At 30.4% G+C, this 21,539-nt stretch overlaps 1 protein-coding gene across 1 annotated transcript in view; it reads left to right on the forward strand.

Moving 5' to 3' along the window:
* Nucleotides 1-21,539, forward strand: part of LOC142334470 (uncharacterized) — a 712,180-nt gene that overhangs the window by 53,739 nt on the left and 636,902 nt on the right. Inside the window, exons 8-12 of the mRNA XM_075382526.1 lie at nucleotides 1,219-1,389; nucleotides 5,161-5,334; nucleotides 11,596-11,766; nucleotides 13,849-14,022; nucleotides 18,981-19,151. Of these exons, the coding sequence (XP_075238641.1) occupies nucleotides 1,219-1,389; nucleotides 5,161-5,334; nucleotides 11,596-11,766; nucleotides 13,849-14,022; nucleotides 18,981-19,151 (861 nt within the window). The remainder of the gene's footprint in view (nucleotides 1-1,218; nucleotides 1,390-5,160; nucleotides 5,335-11,595; nucleotides 11,767-13,848; nucleotides 14,023-18,980; nucleotides 19,152-21,539) is intronic.

Genomic DNA, 21,539 nt, shown 5'->3' on the forward strand with positions numbered 1-21,539 from the left:
ATCGACATCACTTGGCTCCATCTATACTATATAAGCCGGCTCCCCACTAGAACCAGACCAGAGAGTGTGTGTGTGTGTTTGTTCTCTCGTAGTCTCTCTCAGTCTGTCTCTGATCACAGTCTCTCTCTGACCATCATTCGAAGAATCATTAGTGCGTCTTACAATTCTAATATTGTTTAGTCAAAATTTACACTTCATGCAGTTAACAAGTAAATTACACATATTCTTCAACAATGAATCTTTTTTTTGTATGTTAAAAATCCTTTAAACATTATGTTTGTGTATTTTCTTCTCTATAATTGTTTGATAAAATATTAAACTTAAAGGAATTTTCCACCAATTTCAAACACCAGTCTGATAATTAAAAAGTCACCATTAGTAACATCAGCTAAAGTCAGAGTGAGAACAGCTAAAGTCACTAATCAAAGTTTCAAGAGTGATTGAAAATGTTACTCTATTATATAAGTTATGAAATGCTATATTTATAAGATTTGGCTTGGTGTGTTGTTTAAATAAAGATATAATTTTAAATTAATAAATAAAATTTATAGTTAATACTGTAAATTAATTCAAGGTATTAATAGAAATAATCCATGCATTTCTAGAATTACCTTAATTTTAATGCAATTGCTGAAAATTTTGCTAAAATATCACTAAAAGATTTACTTTATCAGCAATTTTAATGCAACTGCTAATGTTAATTGCAATTTGGAGCATACTCTTTATTGTGTAAGAAAAAATCATTAACATAATGAAGACGTGAAAAGGAAAGGTAAAAATATAAATAATAATTAACAAAGGCATTTGGAAGAATAATTCAAGGGTAAAGTTAAAGGTTTGAGAATGAATAGAGTAAATTAAATGGTTGGATAAATTAAGAAATTAATTAATGTCTGTAAACATAAAATTTAAACATGTAATTGAGTGGAAAATTTCTTGCTATCGAGACATGTTTTAACAAAACACGTTATGATGGTTACAGTACTTTGGACCTGAGACTTTTACTGTGAATTTGTGGTATTACAGGCGATGTTTTTTTCTGAATTTTATATTCTACAAAATCTCAGAATAGTTTAGAAAAATCTATGTAAAAAGACAAAACAAAACCTTTTTTATGCTAGTCTATGTCTATATAATTTACTCATAGGGTTGAGTTAACTTAAATGATAAATTAACAGTAACATTAATATGGGATTGTTTTGATTAAATATTTTATAGATGTCATCTGTTACAAAAAGTTGGTCAGAAATTCAAAATAAGGTAAATGTATCGGAGATTAAATCCAAATTGTGGTGTGGAAAATTGAGCTCAACAGAAGATTCTGTCTGTATTGCAAACTTAAAAAAACTCTTATTGACTGATCGTCTTAATGACGAAATCTTTGAATCGGTAAGTATGCAATTTTATTAACAAAATATATTTTTTTATTTTTACTAACTTTTTAAATGGAATTTTGCAATCTTAATTTCAAATATTAATAAGAGAATAATTAGACTTCTCAACCTAATGTCTCCATTGATGAAAATTGGCTTCAGTTTCAGTAGATTGCTTCTATATTGAACTACACACAGGAGATTGTATTTATAAAATGTACAAGATTTGAAATATACATGATGTATAGTATTTTCTACATCCGCCACTTAAAAAAATGTCTAGTTTTCTTTATGAAATGAGTCTAGGAACTTCATATGTATTTTTTCTATAAATGACATATATATATATATACATACAGAGTAAGTCAAAAATATGGAAACCCCTCAACAACTTTAAAACTGTTCCAGATAGAATACTGTAACTTTCAGATAAACTATCATTCAACTACTTTTGATGAGAAATAAAATTTCAACCCGTTCTTGGGGGGTGGCCCCAGTGGTTGCTCAAATATTTTAAACGGTAACACCCTTTGAGTGATACATCATTTTAAAGGTCTATTTAAGACAACAAAAATGGGGTAAATAAAAAAGTTGTACAATGTCTGTACCCAAAATGGTGGCAGGATAAAATTTTGATTTTGAAAAAATTACATGGTAATTTAAGGAACTTTTATCGCAAATAAATAAAATTTATAAAAATTTGATTAAATCGATATTATCGAATAAATTTATTTAAAATATAATAATTTATTAAACATAACATTTGCTTATATTTACTTACATTTCATTTTAATAAATGTTCAAAACAGCCTTCTGTTGTTTGACAGTGTGCCGGTTGGTTGTTCAAGGATGATATTGCATTATTGAGTAATTCCCTAGTGATAGTTTGTGCCGATTCTTGAATTCTATTTTGTAAATTATCAATATCTTGGGGTTTATTATGATAACAGTAGTTTTTAAATGGCCCTATAAAAAATAATCCAGTGGTGACAAGTCGGATGATCTCGCTGGCGATTCTGTTGGACCTTTTTGGCAAATCCATCTTCCAGGAAAAAATTCATTTAAAATTTCATGTACCGGAAGACTGTAATATGTTATATAGTATTAATATGTTATGTATGACTGTAGTATGGTTGTAGTTTGGAGTGATATGGTTGGGAAGGAAATCCTCAGATTTCACTGCGTTTAAATTTCTGTCAATAATATAGGCCCTATCAATCGTCCATCAACAATACGTGGCCATATATTTACTCCGACTGTATACTGTGTATGTGTCATTTTTGCAAAATGATAAGAGACCATCAGTGAGCTTATCATCAAGATTAGGTTACAGTATTACAATATATTTATTTATTTACTCATTAAATTGGAACAAAAACAATTTTTTGTGTTGAAAAATACAATTTTTTAATTTTTAAAATAAAAATTTTACCTTTAAAATAAATCTAATTAAATTTTAATTTATTTTTATTTAAATCTGTTATTTGATCTTACTAAATATAGCAATTTTCAAAATTCAAACTTTATTCTTGCGGCATTTTGGGTATAGATATCATATCAACTTTTTATTTATATAATTTTTCTTGTCTTAAAAGACATTTAAAATAATTTCTCACATAAGGGTGTTACCGTTTTAAATATTTGAGTTACAACCCCTGGGTCACCCTCCAAGAAGGGGTTGAAATTCTATTTCTCATCAAAAGGTAAAATAGTTGACCAATAACTTATCCTGAAAGTTACAGTATTTTGTCTAGAACAGGTTTAAAGTTGTGAAGGAATTTCCATACTTTTGACTCACTCTATATATATTTTACTGAAACTAATCTTTTTAAGATTCATATTATTTCTCTGTACTGCTAAATTATATTTAAATTCTGTTAAATAAACCACCTAGTACAGAATATTGAGGTAAGACAGCTTAATTTTCATGAAAATATTTTAGGAAAGGAAATTCATGAGTCAGGATAGGATCTAGATCAAAGAGAAATAATCAAGTGAAATAAGACTAGGCATTTCATTGTTTGCATTGCATAAAATTATAAAATCAAGATTTTATAATTTTTATAAAATCATAATTATAAAATACAAATTTTATAATTTTTAAATAATACGTTTTCAATATAATAGATTAGTGCACCTAAGTAGTTTAACAAAGCAGTTTCAGAGTCTTAAGTTCTAAAAATAGTCATTTATCGAGCGAAGACAATCCACATGGTACTGTGAAAACTAGTTTCCAACGTAGATTTCACATTAATCTTTGGTGTGGCATTATTTATGACAAAATTCTGGGACCATTTGTGTTCAATGAAAATCTTATGGGAGATGGATACATTCATTTCTTGAAAAGTAATTTGTTGGCTCTTTTGGAGAATGTACCTTTACAAACTAGATTGCAAATAATTTTCCGGGAAGATGGTAAAACACCACATTTTTCTTTAGTAGCTAGCAATCTCATGAATGCTAATCTCTTAAACTGGATTGGACATGATAGACCAATCGACTGGTCACTATGATCACCTGCCTTAACACTACTAGATTTCTTCATTTGGGGCCATATAAAACTGATAGTACACCAACAAAAAATTGATACTGAAGAAGAGTTACTCATTAAAATATAAAATGTTATTGAATTTATACAAAACGATCCTGAGATGATACAAAAAGCCACCGGAAATATTCAGCGTGGGGCTGCGTGCTGTGTACATTATGAAGGCGGGAATTTCAAATAATTACTGTAACTGAGGTTTGTTATTCTGTTACCATTTATCATTTCTTTTATTTAATTTTTTTTTGTTTTGCTACAAAAAAGAATGTACTACATCACTAATTAAGGACTGAATATGATGTAGTGATGAACTCCCCTTGAAGAAAGGTGACCAAACAGTGAATACAAGAGGCCATGTGTTCATGTATAAATAGGAAGAAGGCTATAACATGACAAATGCAAAACTAGGAACACTTTAACAGAATGAACAAATCAATGGCTTTAAAAGTAAGGATTACTTTGGGAATGGCAAAAAAGAAATGATATGATGGAGAAAAGGATTTCTAGAAGCTGGATTTTCAAAAGTAATGATTCTTGAAACCTTCCAGAAAGTCATTTTGGATGTTAACTGCCATAGCTATAATGAGGCATACTGTGTGTTAATAAGGTTGAGTGGATTAAAAGAGGTAGCTAGCTGTACCTGTAAGGGAAATTTAAATGATCTAAACACAGAAAACAATACTAAAAGTGTCTTTTATGAAAGGATCTTATTGATTTAGATATTTTGTATTAATTATTGGCCAACTGATAGAGAAATTTCAAATGCTGTAAGCAAAGGGTTTATATCCTTTAATTTCTAAAATATTTATTATAAATATCTCAAATGTAAATGTTACACAATATACAGCATAAACTGTGAAGTTATTAGAAGAAAATTTACAAATTTTTGTTTCTTTTTCTGCATATTGTAATAAACTCTGCTAAGTATCTTTATTTCATTTATTTATGCAGCAGTTAATTTGTTGTTTCAGTAATGATTATTCTTATTATGAACTAATACTTATTGTTCATTTTAATATTTTAATAGGAAAAAGTGTAAAACTGGAAGGTATGCGGTGAGAACTTTGTGAAAAAAAAATTATTAATAATCTGATCAAAAGTGTAAAAATAAGAGAATTGGAACATTTTAATTGCATAACAATAATTTTCCTAGACAAATATTCGGTTAGCACATTTGTGCTTAAGTAGTCTCTTGTGTTTTAATTTATATTTCTCTGTTTAATGGTTTTTCTATTTTCACAGATGTTTAAGAGACCTGAAATAAGAAATTGGAAAAATATTCTAGAAGAAGTTAAAAAAACCTGGAATACTGCTGAAAAATGGTGTTTACTTAAGACTGAAGCTGATAATTTTTGTTATATTATGTTTAATACTCTGATTAGTGTTAAGAAGCTCACTGAAAAGTCTTTTAATTATGTAAGTTATTTATTTCTTTGTTATAAAAGAATACAATAAAAAGTGACAGTAATAATACTTTATAAAGAACATGTGCCTGTATATATTTTGTGTGAGTGCATGTATGTGTGTGTGTGTGTGTGTGTGTGTGTGTGTGTGTGTGTCTTTGTGTATTCATGCCTGCCCATATGTGTGCATATACAAGGATATGCATGTAAAGGCACACATGCATTTTCAAGTTCATTTATTGGAGTTATGATGATACACAGTATGGGTGGGAATTAACTCCCTGTTGAAATTGGTTATAACTTTTTTAATACTTAACTACTTTTCATGAAACAAAAAACATTTTGTTCCTTACAGTGGTAGAATTTTTATCCATTACTAAAATTCCACGTAAGCACCACCATTGTCCAACAGTATCTGTAAATGGATGAGGATATTTCCAACAGACTTCTGCTGATAATCCAGTGGTATGTTTTCAAGAACTTGGTAAATTCACTCCTCCAATTCATCAAGAGTGTTTGATTTTGTGCGATAAACTTCCTCTTTCACTCATCCCCAGAGTAAGAAGTCGTAGGGCATTAAGTGAGGACTCCTTACTGGCCATTCAAGGGGGTCATAACATCCCAACCAACATCCTGGAAAATGGGTGTCTAGCCACTCATGACAGGACTTGTGAAGTGAGGTGGGACCCCACCTCAATGTCTTGCATAAAGATTAGGTTCGTGTAATTGTCCCATGTGGATATAAAACCGTGAGCATAATCTTCAAGCTTATCAAGTTACCATTCTGCATTTATTGTGACCTGAATGAGATATGGATCCACAACTTTTGTGGGTGTCATACCACACCACACTGTGACCTTTGGGTGATGTTGGCTTTTTTCAGATCCTCTGTTCCCCAATAATAATAAGTGTGCCAGTTAAAAAATCCCCCAACAGGAAATATGACTTGATCTGACCACAGGATATTCCTAAAAATATTGGACCAGTCTTCATACCAAGTAAGCATCATCTCCCCATATTCCAACCAATGATCACAGTCTTCCATGATAGCTCCTGGCTGTATTCCTTTACCTGGGAGTAATGTGGCAGTAATGGATGAAAATTTAACTCTTTCTTCAGAACAGTTCGGATTGTGTATTGGGTTAAATCACTTTCACGAGATGCCTGCCTTTGTGATTTCTGAGGACTTCAAGTGAACATTTCCTGAACCACTTGCACATTTTCCTCCATCCTGGATGTTGAGGGGCGCCTCGTCTCCTAACATCTGATACAGAACCTATGTCAAATAGCTTCAAGTGGCAATTCCTTATGGTCTTTGCATCTACGAGGCACAAGGTCCTTTCAGACTTTGCCACCATCTTTGTTCTTTTTCCATGGACTGCCATATTCATACCAGAGTGCCAGCTGAGCCTGCTCATGCAAGGTTAGATATTCCCTTATGGTCTGCCACTGGTACCTGCTATGACATAAATGTAATCATGTAATATATCCTACCATTGTAAGGAACAAAATGCCTTTTGTTTCAAAATTGGTTAAATATTAAAAACATTATAAACAATTTTCAATTGAGAGGTTATTCCTGCCCATCCGGTATATACATATCTATTATTTTTTTGTATTACTACATTTCAATTTAGTAACTCAACAATAGGCTCTATGGATTATAAGATGTTTTATCATTAGTTTTTGATGCATTCATCACATTTTTTTTTTTTCGGAAATCTCTGTCCTATTTTCTATATAATAATATATGCAGTTTCTCCAGAAATCAAAACTGCATTGACAAAGAGAAGTGAAGAAATTTGTTATGCACTCAGTCTTTAACTGTACATAATTGTATTAACAAAATACACTCGCTGATAAAACTATCTGCTGTGATGTGTATTCTGGTTAACCATTATTTTAATTCTACTTATTAATTAATTAAATCTTTATTTCATAAAATTTCCAGTTTTCTGGGAAAATTTATTAGTTATGCAGCAAAATGAATTTTAGAGTAACATGAATGAAATTTTTCATGTAGTCTGAATCAGAATTCTCTAAATAAGTGAGTATATTGTAAGTACATGAAAACAAAGAACTACTTATAATTTGTAACAGTGCAGCTAATTGAATCTTTATATTAATAAGCAATTATTATCAGAAATACATTTTTCCATCTTCTAATAGAAATTAGATACAGTTTACATTTCTACTGGATGAAAATATACTGTTATAAAAAATGGTTAATCAGAAAAATTTTATTAATTTTATTTTATCAATTTTTAACTTCAATAGAATAGGTAAATTACTGGGCACACTTCCCTTAGTATGTGTGTAATAATGCTGGTCTTCAAGAGTTTTGTAACACAAATAATTCTTATGTATTTTTTGATGCTAAATCTAAATATGACCTCAAAAAATTTGACCTAAGGGCTAAATTTTTTTTGTAATTGTTACCAAAAAAATAAAAATTTTTAAAATGATTTATCTTCTTTATTATGACTAAACACTTGTACAGATATGTTGAGTCAATGTTTATTCTTATAATGAAATATCAATGTCGAAAAGATCTATATAAATGGCTCTGAGTGGAATAATCTGAAGGAGTAACCAGTGTAATTAATATTGTATTACATCATAAAATCACATTAAATACATCTCATTCCTTCTAGGAAAAATAAATTTATCAAGGTAATATGATTTAATTTATTAAATCATATTACCTTTATTAATGGCATTATAATTGATAGTCATTTTAGTCACTCTTTATTGTAGAATAACCCAGACCAGATTATCAGTTTTGTTCTGACTTTCATGAAATTGGTCTTTTGTTTTATTTTACTTTTTCTAATACAGATGTGTGCTGTTTTTGTCATGCTTCATGCATATTGTTTTTTGTATTTTGTTAGTAACTTATAAAAAGTTGTATAAATCATCAACAATTTTTGCTATGGTGTGATGAATTAACTTTTAAATCTAAAGAAGGAATATTAGTCCCTCAGTTAAAAAATTATATAAACTTAATTTTGAGTGTAAAATAGGGGCTCAGGACAAGGAATACAAAGGATGTGTGTCTTCCACCATTGCACATGAAACTTGGTTTGTTGATGAAATTTGACAAGTCAATGGCTTGTAATGACCAAGGCTTCTTGTACCTTAAGAGCAAGTTTTCCAAGTTCAGCCAGGCAAAAATCAAGGAATTTTTTTGGACTACAAATAAAATGTGTAAACTAATGAAGGATTCAAAGTTTGAGAGGAGTTTCAAATGAATCTGAAAAAGCAGCATGGATTTCATTCAAATATTATCAAGTCATTCCAGGTTAAAAAAAGGCTGAGAACTATATGGAATTGGTGAGTGAACTTCTTGAAAACTATAAAAACTGGGATGCCGTGTGTCACTAAAAATAACACATTGCCTTCTCAGTTGGAGTAAACCTTGGTGATGTAAGTGATGAGCGTAGTGAATGCTTTCACCAGGATATAACGATGATGGAAACTTGCCTCCAGGAAAAATGTATCCCAAATGTGTTTGCTGATTACTACTAGAGACTCAAAAGAAATATTTCAGTGGCTGAAACAGAGAAAACTAAAGAAAAACTGATATTAGGCAAGGTAATATTATACCATAGGGTATATAATTTCTTAAAAAAATTTAGCTTTTCTTTAAATCTGTGTTACTGAAAAACCCTGCCCACTATTCAAATAAAATTTTTTATAGGTTTGCAGAAATCGGCACAACAAAATACTATTAAATATGTCTTATGGAGTGCATGTAACAGAATAAACTTTTTTTTTTGTAGACCAATGTAATCTTTAATGTACATAATAATAATAATTATATCTGCTTGCATATAAACATGCTTAATTATGTGGTAAAAATAGTACAATACGTATAACTGTGTGATAATTTTATGATGAAGTTAATGATGAATTATAATAAAGGAAATTCAAAATACCTAGAAACTTTTAACATTTATCATGTATTTAATTTTAGTGTAAAGATCTAGTTTTAAAATTGATGTAATGTAATAAAACATAATAAATAAATAAAATAGAAGGTAGATTTTACTTGCATCAAGTAAAAATAAAACAATGATTGTGATATGTTAACTCAGATAATCTCATGTTTCTCCCACCAAACACATGCAAACTGAATGTGTCAAAATTTTTATATAATGGAATTTCTCATTCTAATTCAGAGCTCTAGCTCTGTTTTCTTTCTTTCTTTGTGGTATAACCTAGGAATAAAATTGCTATATATCTTGCAATTTTTTAAATCAAATCAGATTATTCTGATTTTTCATTGTTTCTTTCAGAATATTTCCAATTGTTCTTACAAACCCAAATCTCGTTTGAATCCCAGTTCACACACGCTACAAATCATTCATCTCATCCTCTGAAGCATTACCTAACAGTGGACCCAGTGGTTAAAAAAAAATTCTTTCGTCTTATTTAAATGTAGTTTTCTTTTTAAAATATTTCCTACAATTGAACTTATAGAATGAACACATTATGCTTTCATTTTTGTAAAGTAACAACCTGCTTTTAAATGAATACTGTAAAGCAGATAGGAAAATTGGATGACAGTGCAGGAAAGTAAATTTAGACATTAGAAAAAAAGGTCTATGAAAAAAGAGAAGGTGAGGCAAATTGTTATAAATATAAATAGAACTAAAAAGAAGTGGAAGTATAGGAAGGGAAAATAAAGGGATTTACAGGAATTAGATAGGAAGGAGAAACAAAATGATGTTAGACTGAGTATGAAGAAGAGGTATGCAATGAAAATAATAATGAAAGATACCAAAATTCAGATGTGGAAGTGGGAAACAGAGAAAAAGGTTGACATTGGAATTATTAGTTGATAAAAATAACTAGGTAGACTAGATAAAAAATGAACCAGGTTTTGACAAGCAGTTGAGCAATGTGAAATACAAACAAGAGGATATAAGAACATTGGTGTTGAATTATAAAAGAGTACAACAAAACTTCTAAAACAGGTGTGGAAATTCCAAGTGAACGGTAAAGAAATTTAATTATCATCTTATTCTATTTATCAATCTTAAAATTAGTTTGTTATAGACTCTTCTCTTACATAAAGACAACCCATTCAACACCATACATCAACATGAAACTGAACACGCAATATAGTCATCCTTCATGAACATTTAAACAATTGTACACATTATTTTATTAGAAAATCATTGTTAGATCCTTCTTTCAGTGTTGAAAATTAGCAACCTAGAAGGCAATGCTCTTGACCATTTATCTCCAGTGCACCTACATACCTGTGAAATAAGGTGTGTAAAGTATCTTGTCGGTTTATTTCTTTATACATACTTCTGTCTAGTCTCATTGCAGTCATTCAGTCTCTTTATTCTCTGACATACTTCTTTGATATAATAGGTTTTATCCTTAGGGCATCTTTTCTGTACAAGGAGAGACATCTATCAATACTCTGGGGTGCCTTGCAAATTTCTCACCTTCTGCATAATTCTTTCTTCAATGACTTGAATGGTTATTTTCCCTTACTTTATTTTATCAAACAAGAAATACAAAAAAAAAAGTTTACCCATCCTTCTTACCTTTAAATAGCTTTCCACTGTTAGTCCACTCCTCGTTTAACTTTTACAGAAGTAGAATGATAAATTTTACATATTTGTTTTTTTAAATTCGAAGTGAAATATGTACATTTATTTTTTCTATACCTTTTATAAGTAAAATATTTCATATAAATTATTATTTTTTTTATTTTGTGCTGCATAAGTAATTTTGGTACAGATTATTAATGATTTTTTCCTTTTCTTTACTTTAATTATGATCTATTTTGATTTGTCAGTTCCTTTTATTACCCAGTGATTTTTTTTTTAATTCAAGAGGTGAAAATCATATTTCTCTGTTTTTGACCGATTAAATTAACTCTTTGGTATAAACGTAGATACCAGTCAAGAGTTTTGCTAATAACTTTGCTCTCATTAATTGTAGTTTATTTCAATCATTATTGTTAATGAATATTTAAAGTAAGCAAGACGTTTGGTATGTAAGTCACTTACTCTTTTACTAGCTTGACAATAAATTGTTGTTGTTTTTGAAAGTACACAATCATATAATAACTGTTTCTAAATCTTGATAACTGTGATAATAAAATTTCCTAGATAATTTTTATGTCATGGAATTGCAGTATTAATTTAAATACCTTTTTTTTACGGGCTAGTTTTATATATGATTTCCATAAACAATTTTGTAATTTTGTTGGAACAAACAAATAATTTTGTTATATTTATATTTTTTTCAGTTGAAGGGCAAAGCACAACACTGGAGGAGTATTCGTGATTCAGTTCTTATTGGTGCAGAGACAGTTGAAAAATGGTTAGAGATCCTTAAGGAAGAAAACAACATAGAATGTTCTAGATCCCTCCTTGAATTTCACTTATTAGATTTGCTTGATAATAAGATGATTGATGTGGTATGTTTAAAAAAAAAACCTATTTTTTCTGATTAATATTATGTAGATTATCAAATAATCCTGTGGTGTGATAATGTATTATTATTATTATTTAGTATGTATATGAAACTTCTATTACTACATACAAGTATATTAGTTGTCTAAAAAATTTCTACATTTCTTTTCACAATTGCATTACCTATTTTACTATTAAAATTCACTGCTCAGATAAGAAAAACATACAGTAGTTATTGGAATTTTTGGAAAACAGCACAAATTACTACTACCAATGGTAAAGTATCAAACAAACTGTAATTGACTAAAATTCATTTATTTTTATTATTATTGTTTATAATTACTTATTGTTATTATTATCATTATTTTGAATAATATAACAAACATCCAAATAAAATACAATGATGAAGTTAGATAAGGTAAAGAATTAAATTTATTTAAATCGGTTGGAAACCAAAATGGATATAACAGTTTCATACACAAAATGCAAATTAAAAACAATGTAAAAGAAATATACACTTCATTAATTAATTTAAAAAACAAATACATATTTATGTAGGAGTTAAATTATAATTATGGTAAAAATAATCAACAGCTACTAAAGGGAAAACTGTTCCATTTCTTTTAAACCAGTATGTAATTTTAAAGAAACATAATAAAAATACATCACAATATAAATTTAATGGTAGTCGCATTACATAATTAATGAAATAAAATGATTATAAACAAATATGTTAGACAAAAGTAACCCGATCCTTTAAATAATTTTATGTGTTTAACTTTTAACAACATGCAAAAATAAAAGAAAAAAGATTTTCAAATATTAATCAGGTACTCACGTATTAACGCCACCGCAGCTGCAGCTGCTGTTTAGGTTATGTTGTGTTCGTGTACTGACAAATCGTACGTATATCAAAATAACCTAACTAAATATAACCTACGCTCACTAACCTCTTGCGTATTAACGCCACCGCAGCTACAGCTTTATTTAATAAAGTAGTCAATCGGATTTCGGTGGATTAACAGTAATTGGATTTCGGTGCTATAACGTTAAGGTTATATTATTAATAAGTTGTATATATTATGCATATTTAATGTTAATTATAAGAGGTTAGCGATCGAAGGTTATATTTAGTTAAATTATTTTGATATACGTACGATTTGTCAATACACGAAGTCAACATAACCTAAACAGCAGCTGTAGCTGCGGTGGCGTTAATACGTAATCACCATTATTCATTTACTCATCACACACACTGCTATTTTGGTTTTTAACAAGTGATTTTTTTATTAATTATACATGTAGGTATGTCATATACAAGGTCTGTACAGAAAATAACCAACTTTATTTTTTTTAATTTTACAGATTACTGGCCCTTGTCCCCTTCAAAGTACTCCCTTCCCATATTCACACACTTTTCCCAGAGGTGTTTCCACTTCACGAAGCAGTCCTCAATAGCTTCATTTGAAATTACCTCTAAGATCAATGACGAATTTGCTTTAATGTCAAAACGTAGTCTCAAAATGCCGTCCTTTCATTACTGATTTTAATTTCGGAAATAAGAAAAAATTGCAAGGAGTCAAGTCTGGTGAGTAGAAAGGCCGAGGGAGGAGTCATCTGATTTTTGGCACAAATCTGAGTGCGTGGGCACATTGCCGTGGTGAAAACACAAAATTCAGTGTTGTAAAACAAGGTTACCAAACACACATAAAACAGTTAAATATAATGTAAGTAAACTGCAAAGGTTGCAATTACATTCCAAAACTATTCCAAGGGCACACACAACATACTTCATTACATTACACAACCAGTGAACTGGTTCCTTGGATCCTAGGTTCAGTTAAAAACCTTAAATTTACTTACAATGCATTGTGCAGATTATTTATTTATATTTAATTCTTTAATTTATGGTAACCTCTTGAAATGATGAAGATATAAATATATTATTAATAGAAGTCACATTTATGAAATGGAAGTACCGATGATGGTTTTTTAACATTCGTGATTAAAATGCAGTTGAAATTATTGATTAAAATTGCAAGGAATATGTAATATATCTTTTTTTAATTTTCTCTTTTCTTTCATAGAGTGTAAAAAAGGGCATGAAATGTGAGAACATTCTTAAAAAGGTTAGTGCAACTTATCCTGAACTGGTTAAAACATGGTGTACTCAGCTTAAAGTGGAAAACATTCTTACTTGTATGCAAAATTTATATCAGCTTGTGATGATGGATCGCCTTAATGAAATAACTTTTGATAAGGTATTAATTTATTCTGAAATTTTTTCAAGTTTTATATAAATTTTGTTATATTAACACAACATAATTTATATATAATATATCTAAAACACAACATAAATAGGCCAACATAAATAAAATATCTGAATCTGAGAATTTGAAAATTAACTAAATATAAAGCAGTTGATATATTGAAACAACTATATCATGTAAAGTCAACAATATTACTTGTCAATAATGTACAAGGGTAAGTCATTTATCCGCAATTTAGTTATATTTTTGTTTATGTTGGTAGTACTGTCGTGTTGCGTAGATGACGCATGCGTGGTTCAATTGTTGTTACGTCTGTGCAGGTTTGATGCCTCTAGGTTAGTTCCATTATCGCTGCCCTGCCGTTAACCATGACTGCTCCGCTTTCTGTTTGGACCAAAGAAGAGCAACGTTCAGTGATCCGTTTTTTGTGGTCGGAAGGTGTATCAGGGACCGAAATTCAATGAAGACTTTCGGTACATTACGGGAACAGTGTGTTGCCGCAACGGAGTGTCAGCGAATGGATTGAAAAATTCAAAAAGGGTCGCACAAGTATTACGCACGACGAAGGAGCCGGACGACCGTTTACCGCCACAAATGAGGAAAAAATTGAGCGTGCACGTGACATGGTTTTCTTAGACAGACGAGTAACTATCGATAAAGTGGCACACCGCCTGCAAATTAGTCCCGGATCTGCCTCCAAATCATCCACAAAAGACTTGGGTTTCATAAAGTCTGTGCAAGATGCGTCCCAAAACAATTCACCCAAACGCGCTTGGACATCTGCCAAAAATATTTGGATCGCTATGGTAATGAACAGGATATCTTAGACAGAATCATCACTGGTGACGAAACACGGATACATCATTACGAGCCGGAGAGTAAACGGCAGAGTATGGAATAAAAACATCCAAATTCGCCCTGCAAAAAAATGTTCAAGACCCAACCATCCGCGGGAAAACTGATGCTTACAGTTTTTTGGGACTCACAAGGCCCAATACTGGAACATTATGACGGAAGGGGCACGACAAAAAACAGTGCGCGTTATAGTGAGATGCTTATTGCCAAGCTGAAGCCTGCAATTCGAAAGAAACGCCGAGGACTGCTGTCGAAAGGTGTTGTGTTATTGCACGACAATGCCCGTCCACAAACTGCTGCTCACACCGCTGAAACGCTGCAGAAACTAAATTTTGAAGTACTGGCTCATCCTCCGTATAGTCCTGATCTTGCCCCTTCTGACTACCACTTGTTTGGTCCACTCAAAGAGGTATTAAGGGGCCGTCGTTTTACCCCGGACGAAACAGTGAAAGAAGCGGTGCATTCCAGGCTCGCAGCTACATCGAAAACCTGCTTTTATGAGGACATCAGGAAGCTTATGCAACTGTGGCCCAAGTGCATTGAAATGCAAGGGGACTATGTTGAAAAATGATTTACATGTAAGTTTCGTATTTGTATTGCAATAAAATTTATAAATATATTTTGGATAATAATTGACTTACCCTCGTATAATATCATATAAACATCCCTTGCTATCATTGCATATATTCAAATGGGAAGGATACACTGGTTGTGATCCAACAGCACTTATATGGCCTAGTATATTTCTACTTATTAATGATAGTCAATGAAGTTAGGAATACTTGGTTTGTAAAATATAATATTCAGAACTGTTAACACTATTTCTGAATAGCTTATTATTATTAGTCTTTTTCTTTTGTACAGTATTTTACAATTTTTTTTAAGTGAAAATTTTGATATATTTTCTTCAAGCAAGTTGTTATCTTCTACCTTTTTGGCTAAACTTTAGAGGTGCTCCTCCAGTGTCAAACCTACAAAGAAGCCCTTAAAACATTAAAAAATTGTTAGTTTAGGTTACCTGTCACTTACCTTCAAAACTTTGATACTATTTGCAAGATGCAGAAGGTTTTGATGCTTGAGGAGCATGGTTGTCATATAGCATGGCGAATCGGTGTATTGGATTTGATATTTCTTTGTTGAGATATACCGAATTATATAAGAGTAATGAAGAGAATCTATTGAATTTCTGTGAGGTGCACGGATTACTGAATTCGAGAACACAATACAGAAAATGCAGGAAGGAAGTAAAAATCAACAAGTGTAGAGGAACTTATTGTTTCCGTTGTAATGCAAGAGTACGAGGTGCAAAATGTATGTGGGAAAAGGTGGCAACGAAGGGAACATTTTTTGAAATGTCTATTACCTGTGGTGAAAGTGTTGTTTGTTATGTTATGGTGTTTTCTTAAACAAGACAAACATACATTTATGGAGCATGAACTGAAGTTGTCCTCATCAACAGTGGTTGACTAGAGTAATTATTATAGGGAAGAGTGTGTTGACTGGGTGATAAGAAAGTCAACGAACATCAGTGGTCCTGGAAATATTGTTGAAATAGATGGAAGCTAAATTTGGGAAAAAGAAGTTCAACAGAGGCTGACGAGTGTATGGTCATTTGGTATCTGGTGGTGTGGAATGTGGTCTGGAGGGAAAATTTTTTATGTTGTCAGTATCGAGAAGAGACAAAGAAAAGTTACTTAACATAATAAGGGATTGAATATTACCAGGAACAACAATCATCTCAGACTGTTTTACAATGATGTAGATTTCAGGTACCTTCGAGTGAACCACAGTGTAGAATTTGTATGCACAGAAGCTAGTGGAGAAGTAGACGAGAGAAACAGCTGTCCGTTCACACCCAGGAAATTAAGAGCTATTGGCAAAATATATGGTATTGCATATCTGTGATGGGAAAAAAATCTAAACCCTTCAAAGGTTATTTGGCAGAATATTTGTTTAAAGAGAGGAGGCCACATCATCAGCTTGTGCATTATTTCCTCCTGGAAGTAGCGAAACTATACAAGCCAAAGTTCTGAAGGTAAGTGAATGGTAACCTAACCTAACATTTTTTTAAAAATTTTTTAGTGCTTTTTCTAGCAATTTTTAATGTTTTAAGTGCTTTTTTGTAAGTTTGAAACTGGAGGGGCACCTATGAAGTTAAGCCAGATTTTTAATCATCTAAGAGTGATTATGTATTGATTTATTTTTTAAAAATAATAAATATAATAATAATAAATAAATAATTAAATAATATTATATTGTTTCTAATGTAATTTTAGAGTAATTCTTCTGGCAATTTTATTATTTAGCTGTATATAAGATATCATATTATTATTTTATATCTCTGTATTATTTAATTATCTTTATTCTTATAATAATTTGGCATTTTACATTATTTTTAACATTATTCTATTGTTGATGGTCTAATATAAATGGTAACATATGCATTGCAAATGATTATAAAGAAAATAAAAGTAAAATTATGGGTAGCATAATTCAAAAAGAGCATTCTGAGCTAAATTTCATTTCAAGTTTATGTTTGTGTCAGTCTGTTTTAAGTTTGGTTATTTTGATTAAATTTAAGAATTTAAAAGATTAAAGGACATTATTCAGTAGAAATATTTTGTTTAGATTATTTGTAAGAAGAAATAATATTAAAAAAATATATATAGTTGTTTCTTTATTGAATTTTTATTTGCCATTTGCCTGGAAATATCCATGTATAGTCAGTGTAAAATGGATTTATTTTATTTTCATCACGCTAACCAAACCTAATCATCAAGCAATTGATGACCAGCATCTTTTCCAAGTTTGTTATTTGCATCTTGTAGCTAGTGTTATAGTTTTATATTTTCAGCATCATCATCATCATCACCATCATTTATGAACATAATTATAACATAATTTTGTTGTAATATCTTGTAAACTTACAACATTAAAATAAAGCATTTTTTCTTAAAAAATACTGGCATAATTCTTTTCTGAAGATTATTTGTTATTATTACTTACTTTTGCCCCCACCATGTGGTTTTCTTTACATTCCTAATGATGCTGGCTTTTCACATTACACATCACTTCCAGTCTGTCTCTCACTGACTAGATTATTATTTTTAATTTACTCATTTATAAACCCTAATGTTTATCTCTGAACCAGATAAATACCTTCTATTGTTCACTGTCATGCCTTTCTCTATGTAGTACTATAAATAATTAATGTTGCTTCTACTGCACATCATTTGAGTATGAAAAATTCTATTTCTCATTATATTTCATTAACTTCAAATTTTTCTTTATTAAAATAAAAACATAATAAACATGAAATAGGTTGAAGAGATCAATATCTTTTTATTAAGTGATAGGCTGTTTAATTAATAAATTAATTTTATTGTTGATAATACTGTTTGTTTGTAATCACATATTTGAGAAATGCATGTTATTTTATACATCCATTGAGCAATTTTAAATGGATAAAAAAATTTACTGAATTTCATTTAATGTACTTATAAATCATTTATACTATAATCAATTTGCTTTATCTCAGGACTAAAAGATTTTTTTCCTCATTCATTATTTATCTATTTAAAGCAATTTTTGAAGGCATACATTTTTATTTGGAGGGTTGCATAAAAACATTTTCATGCAACTGAAAGCTAACATTTTTTTCTTTTTCTGTTTAGCCTCTGGAACCACCATAAGGTATTACTTCAGAGGATGAATGAGGATGATATGTATGAATGTAAATGAAGTGTAGTCTTATGCAGTCTCATGTCAACCATTCCTGAAATGTGTGGTTAATTGAAATCCAAGCTAACAGTCTGCATCCGTCTATCTTTTTCCTTAAATTACAGTTATATATTTCCATTTTAAAATTGAGGCATTTAGATTTCATACAATATCTGCATTATAGTAAACCTTACCTCATACATTTTAACTATTAAAGTATGATAATTTTTAAATTCTACCATGCTGACATTTTAAAATATTTTGATAGTTTAGATTAAATTATTTTTTAAAACTATATTTAAATAATACATGAATCTTATTTATTGATAGTGCATTGATGTATTATCATAATATATATATTCTTTTTGTTAAAGTTATTGGATAATCAGTTAACACTGCAAGATATTATGAAAAATGCTGCTGAACAGCAACAAAACTCTCAGATATGGTGTGAAAAGCTTAGTGCTGGTCAGAGTCACGAATGTTTGTCAGCACTTCAGAAACTGGGTTTATCTGAGCAAGTTAATGATCTTGTCATAAATCATGTATGTATTTATACTGCAAATTATGTCCACACTTAAATTGAACATTTAATATTATTAAACTTGCAAAGTTATTATTAGTTTTTAAAATAGTAAGAAGGAAAGGAAAATATCTCTTTTATTATCCCTTAATTATTATTATTTTTTTTTTGTAATAAAAAGCATTGTTGTATATTGTAAGTAGCATTTTATTCACTTAAGTATTGTATGAAATTTTTTATACATAGTTTCCTTCTACAGAAATACATTTTCTCCGCCAGATACATGGTTTCCTGATCCTATCATCAAAAAAATAGATGGTTGCCCTAATAAACAATTGTGCACATAATGCTTGATGGCAGCATTGTCTTCAAATCTTTCCCCTCCTAAAGCTTCTTTCACCAAACCAAAGAAGTGGAAATCACACGGTGACAAGTCTGGGCTGTATAGGGGTTGTTCAGCAGGTGTCCAATGAATTTTAATGAGTTAATCACAAGTCTGAGCTGCTACATGCGACTATGTGTTGTTGTGAAGAAGGAGGAGGTTGCAAATCAGTTGCCAGTGTTGTTTGTTGCAATAAGCACCCCTGACAACATTCAACAACTGGCAATAGTATGTGAATTTACTGTCTTTCATTTAAGCTGGAAATCAATCAGCAGCACACCTTTTGAGTCCCAAAACACAGTTGCCAGAACCTTTCCAGCTAACAGGTGCTTCTTGTTCTTAACACCTTACTGGTTTCTTCTTTTCACAGAAATGAATGTTATTTTTTTTTCTTGTTTCTTTTTTGGTTCAATGTATGTATCTTGACTAATAATGACCTAATATGTAATTTAAAAACAATTTTTTTTCATGCAAAATGTATTTTATTACACCAACATACACACATATGCAATATTTGCAGAATTTCTGTCACACATATATACAAAATATTTACGCAATTAACTTTATTATTTTACCTAAACACAAAATATTTACATAATTACAAATTTATGTTCTGATATATATATATATATATATATATATATTTATATATAAATTTTTATATATATAAATTCTATATATATAAATATATATAGAATTTCATGATATAATAAGAAATATAGTGCTCACAGTCTGACTACACAGAACACTGTAAATAAACAACTTGTCATTACAGCAAGTCAGCTGATTATAATCAAGTACAGATGAAAATCCCTCACTTTACTCTATAATTAAACTAACAACTAGCATTATCTATCATTGCAGAATACTACAAAAAAGAAAACTGTGTAAAACAACAGGGAATATTATGACAGAATGAATTAAAACCGGACAAAAAGTTGTTGTCAGAATATTCCAACACAGGCCCTAATTGTGCATATCAGCTATGTCAGAATATTGTGTCAAAGACTGGTAAGCGGTTAATCGTGTTCCCTATCCCCTTTTCCACCACAACATACGTGTTCACTTACTTTCTGGGGTGTAGTGGTGGACCCACGTTTCATTGCAGGTCACAATACGACCCAAAAATGCCTCTCCTTCTTACTCAGAGCTATTCAGAAGCTGCTAACAGATGTTTTTGTGGACATTCTATATGCCTCACTGAGAAGATGTAGAACTCACCTTGCTGACACTTTGCTGCATCCAAGAGTATCTGACAACATTGTATTATGCACATTCGCAACACTTATGCTCACCTCTGATTTTCAATTTCAGTTTTGATCACCTTCCACAAAGTCACCAATGGCCTGAATTTTGTCATCACTGATGCTGGTCTGCAGACGATGTTCATGACTTTCATTCCACTGTGTCACGATCACTTCAAAATTTTTTTGCTCAATCAAGCACTTGAGTTTTTGAATGGGTCCTATGGACATGGCTTGTTGGTTGTTCCCTTCTGCACATATCCAACTAACTACCCATAGTGCCCCACCATATTCACTTCTCTTAGTCTGCGTGGAAAAATTCCAGTTTATATTTAAATTGCCTTTGTATTAAAAAGAAAAGAATCATAATAGAGGATTATCTTGTATTCACTGACTTCATGAATTACTATCTCTAATTTTAATTTTTTCTGATTATTGTTCAGTTTCTGTTGCCTATTTGATACACTGAATGGTCAGATAGATCTGAATTAGATTACAAAGTTCTATGATATTTTACTTACTGTTATGAAGTTTACATTTTTATTATTCATTCGTAACAGCTGGCTAATGCTCAATCGTAGTTACTTTTTTTTTATTGTGAATGAGAAATTAATTTTGTAGCATGTGAAAAATGTAAACTTTAATTGCAATTCAAATCCATAATCTTCTGGGGGAAATGCAGAAATAATGCCATTCTGTCGCTGAAGTGGCATATGTTAGATTACATATTATACTTATAATTCAGAAATGTTTTTGTAATTTATCTTTACAAAATTTCTGTTTT

This window comes from Lycorma delicatula, chromosome 1 (genome assembly GCF_047948215.1).
Source record: "Lycorma delicatula isolate Av1 chromosome 1, ASM4794821v1, whole genome shotgun sequence".
In the NCBI taxonomy this organism is placed as follows: domain Eukaryota; kingdom Metazoa; phylum Arthropoda; class Insecta; order Hemiptera; family Fulgoridae; genus Lycorma; species Lycorma delicatula.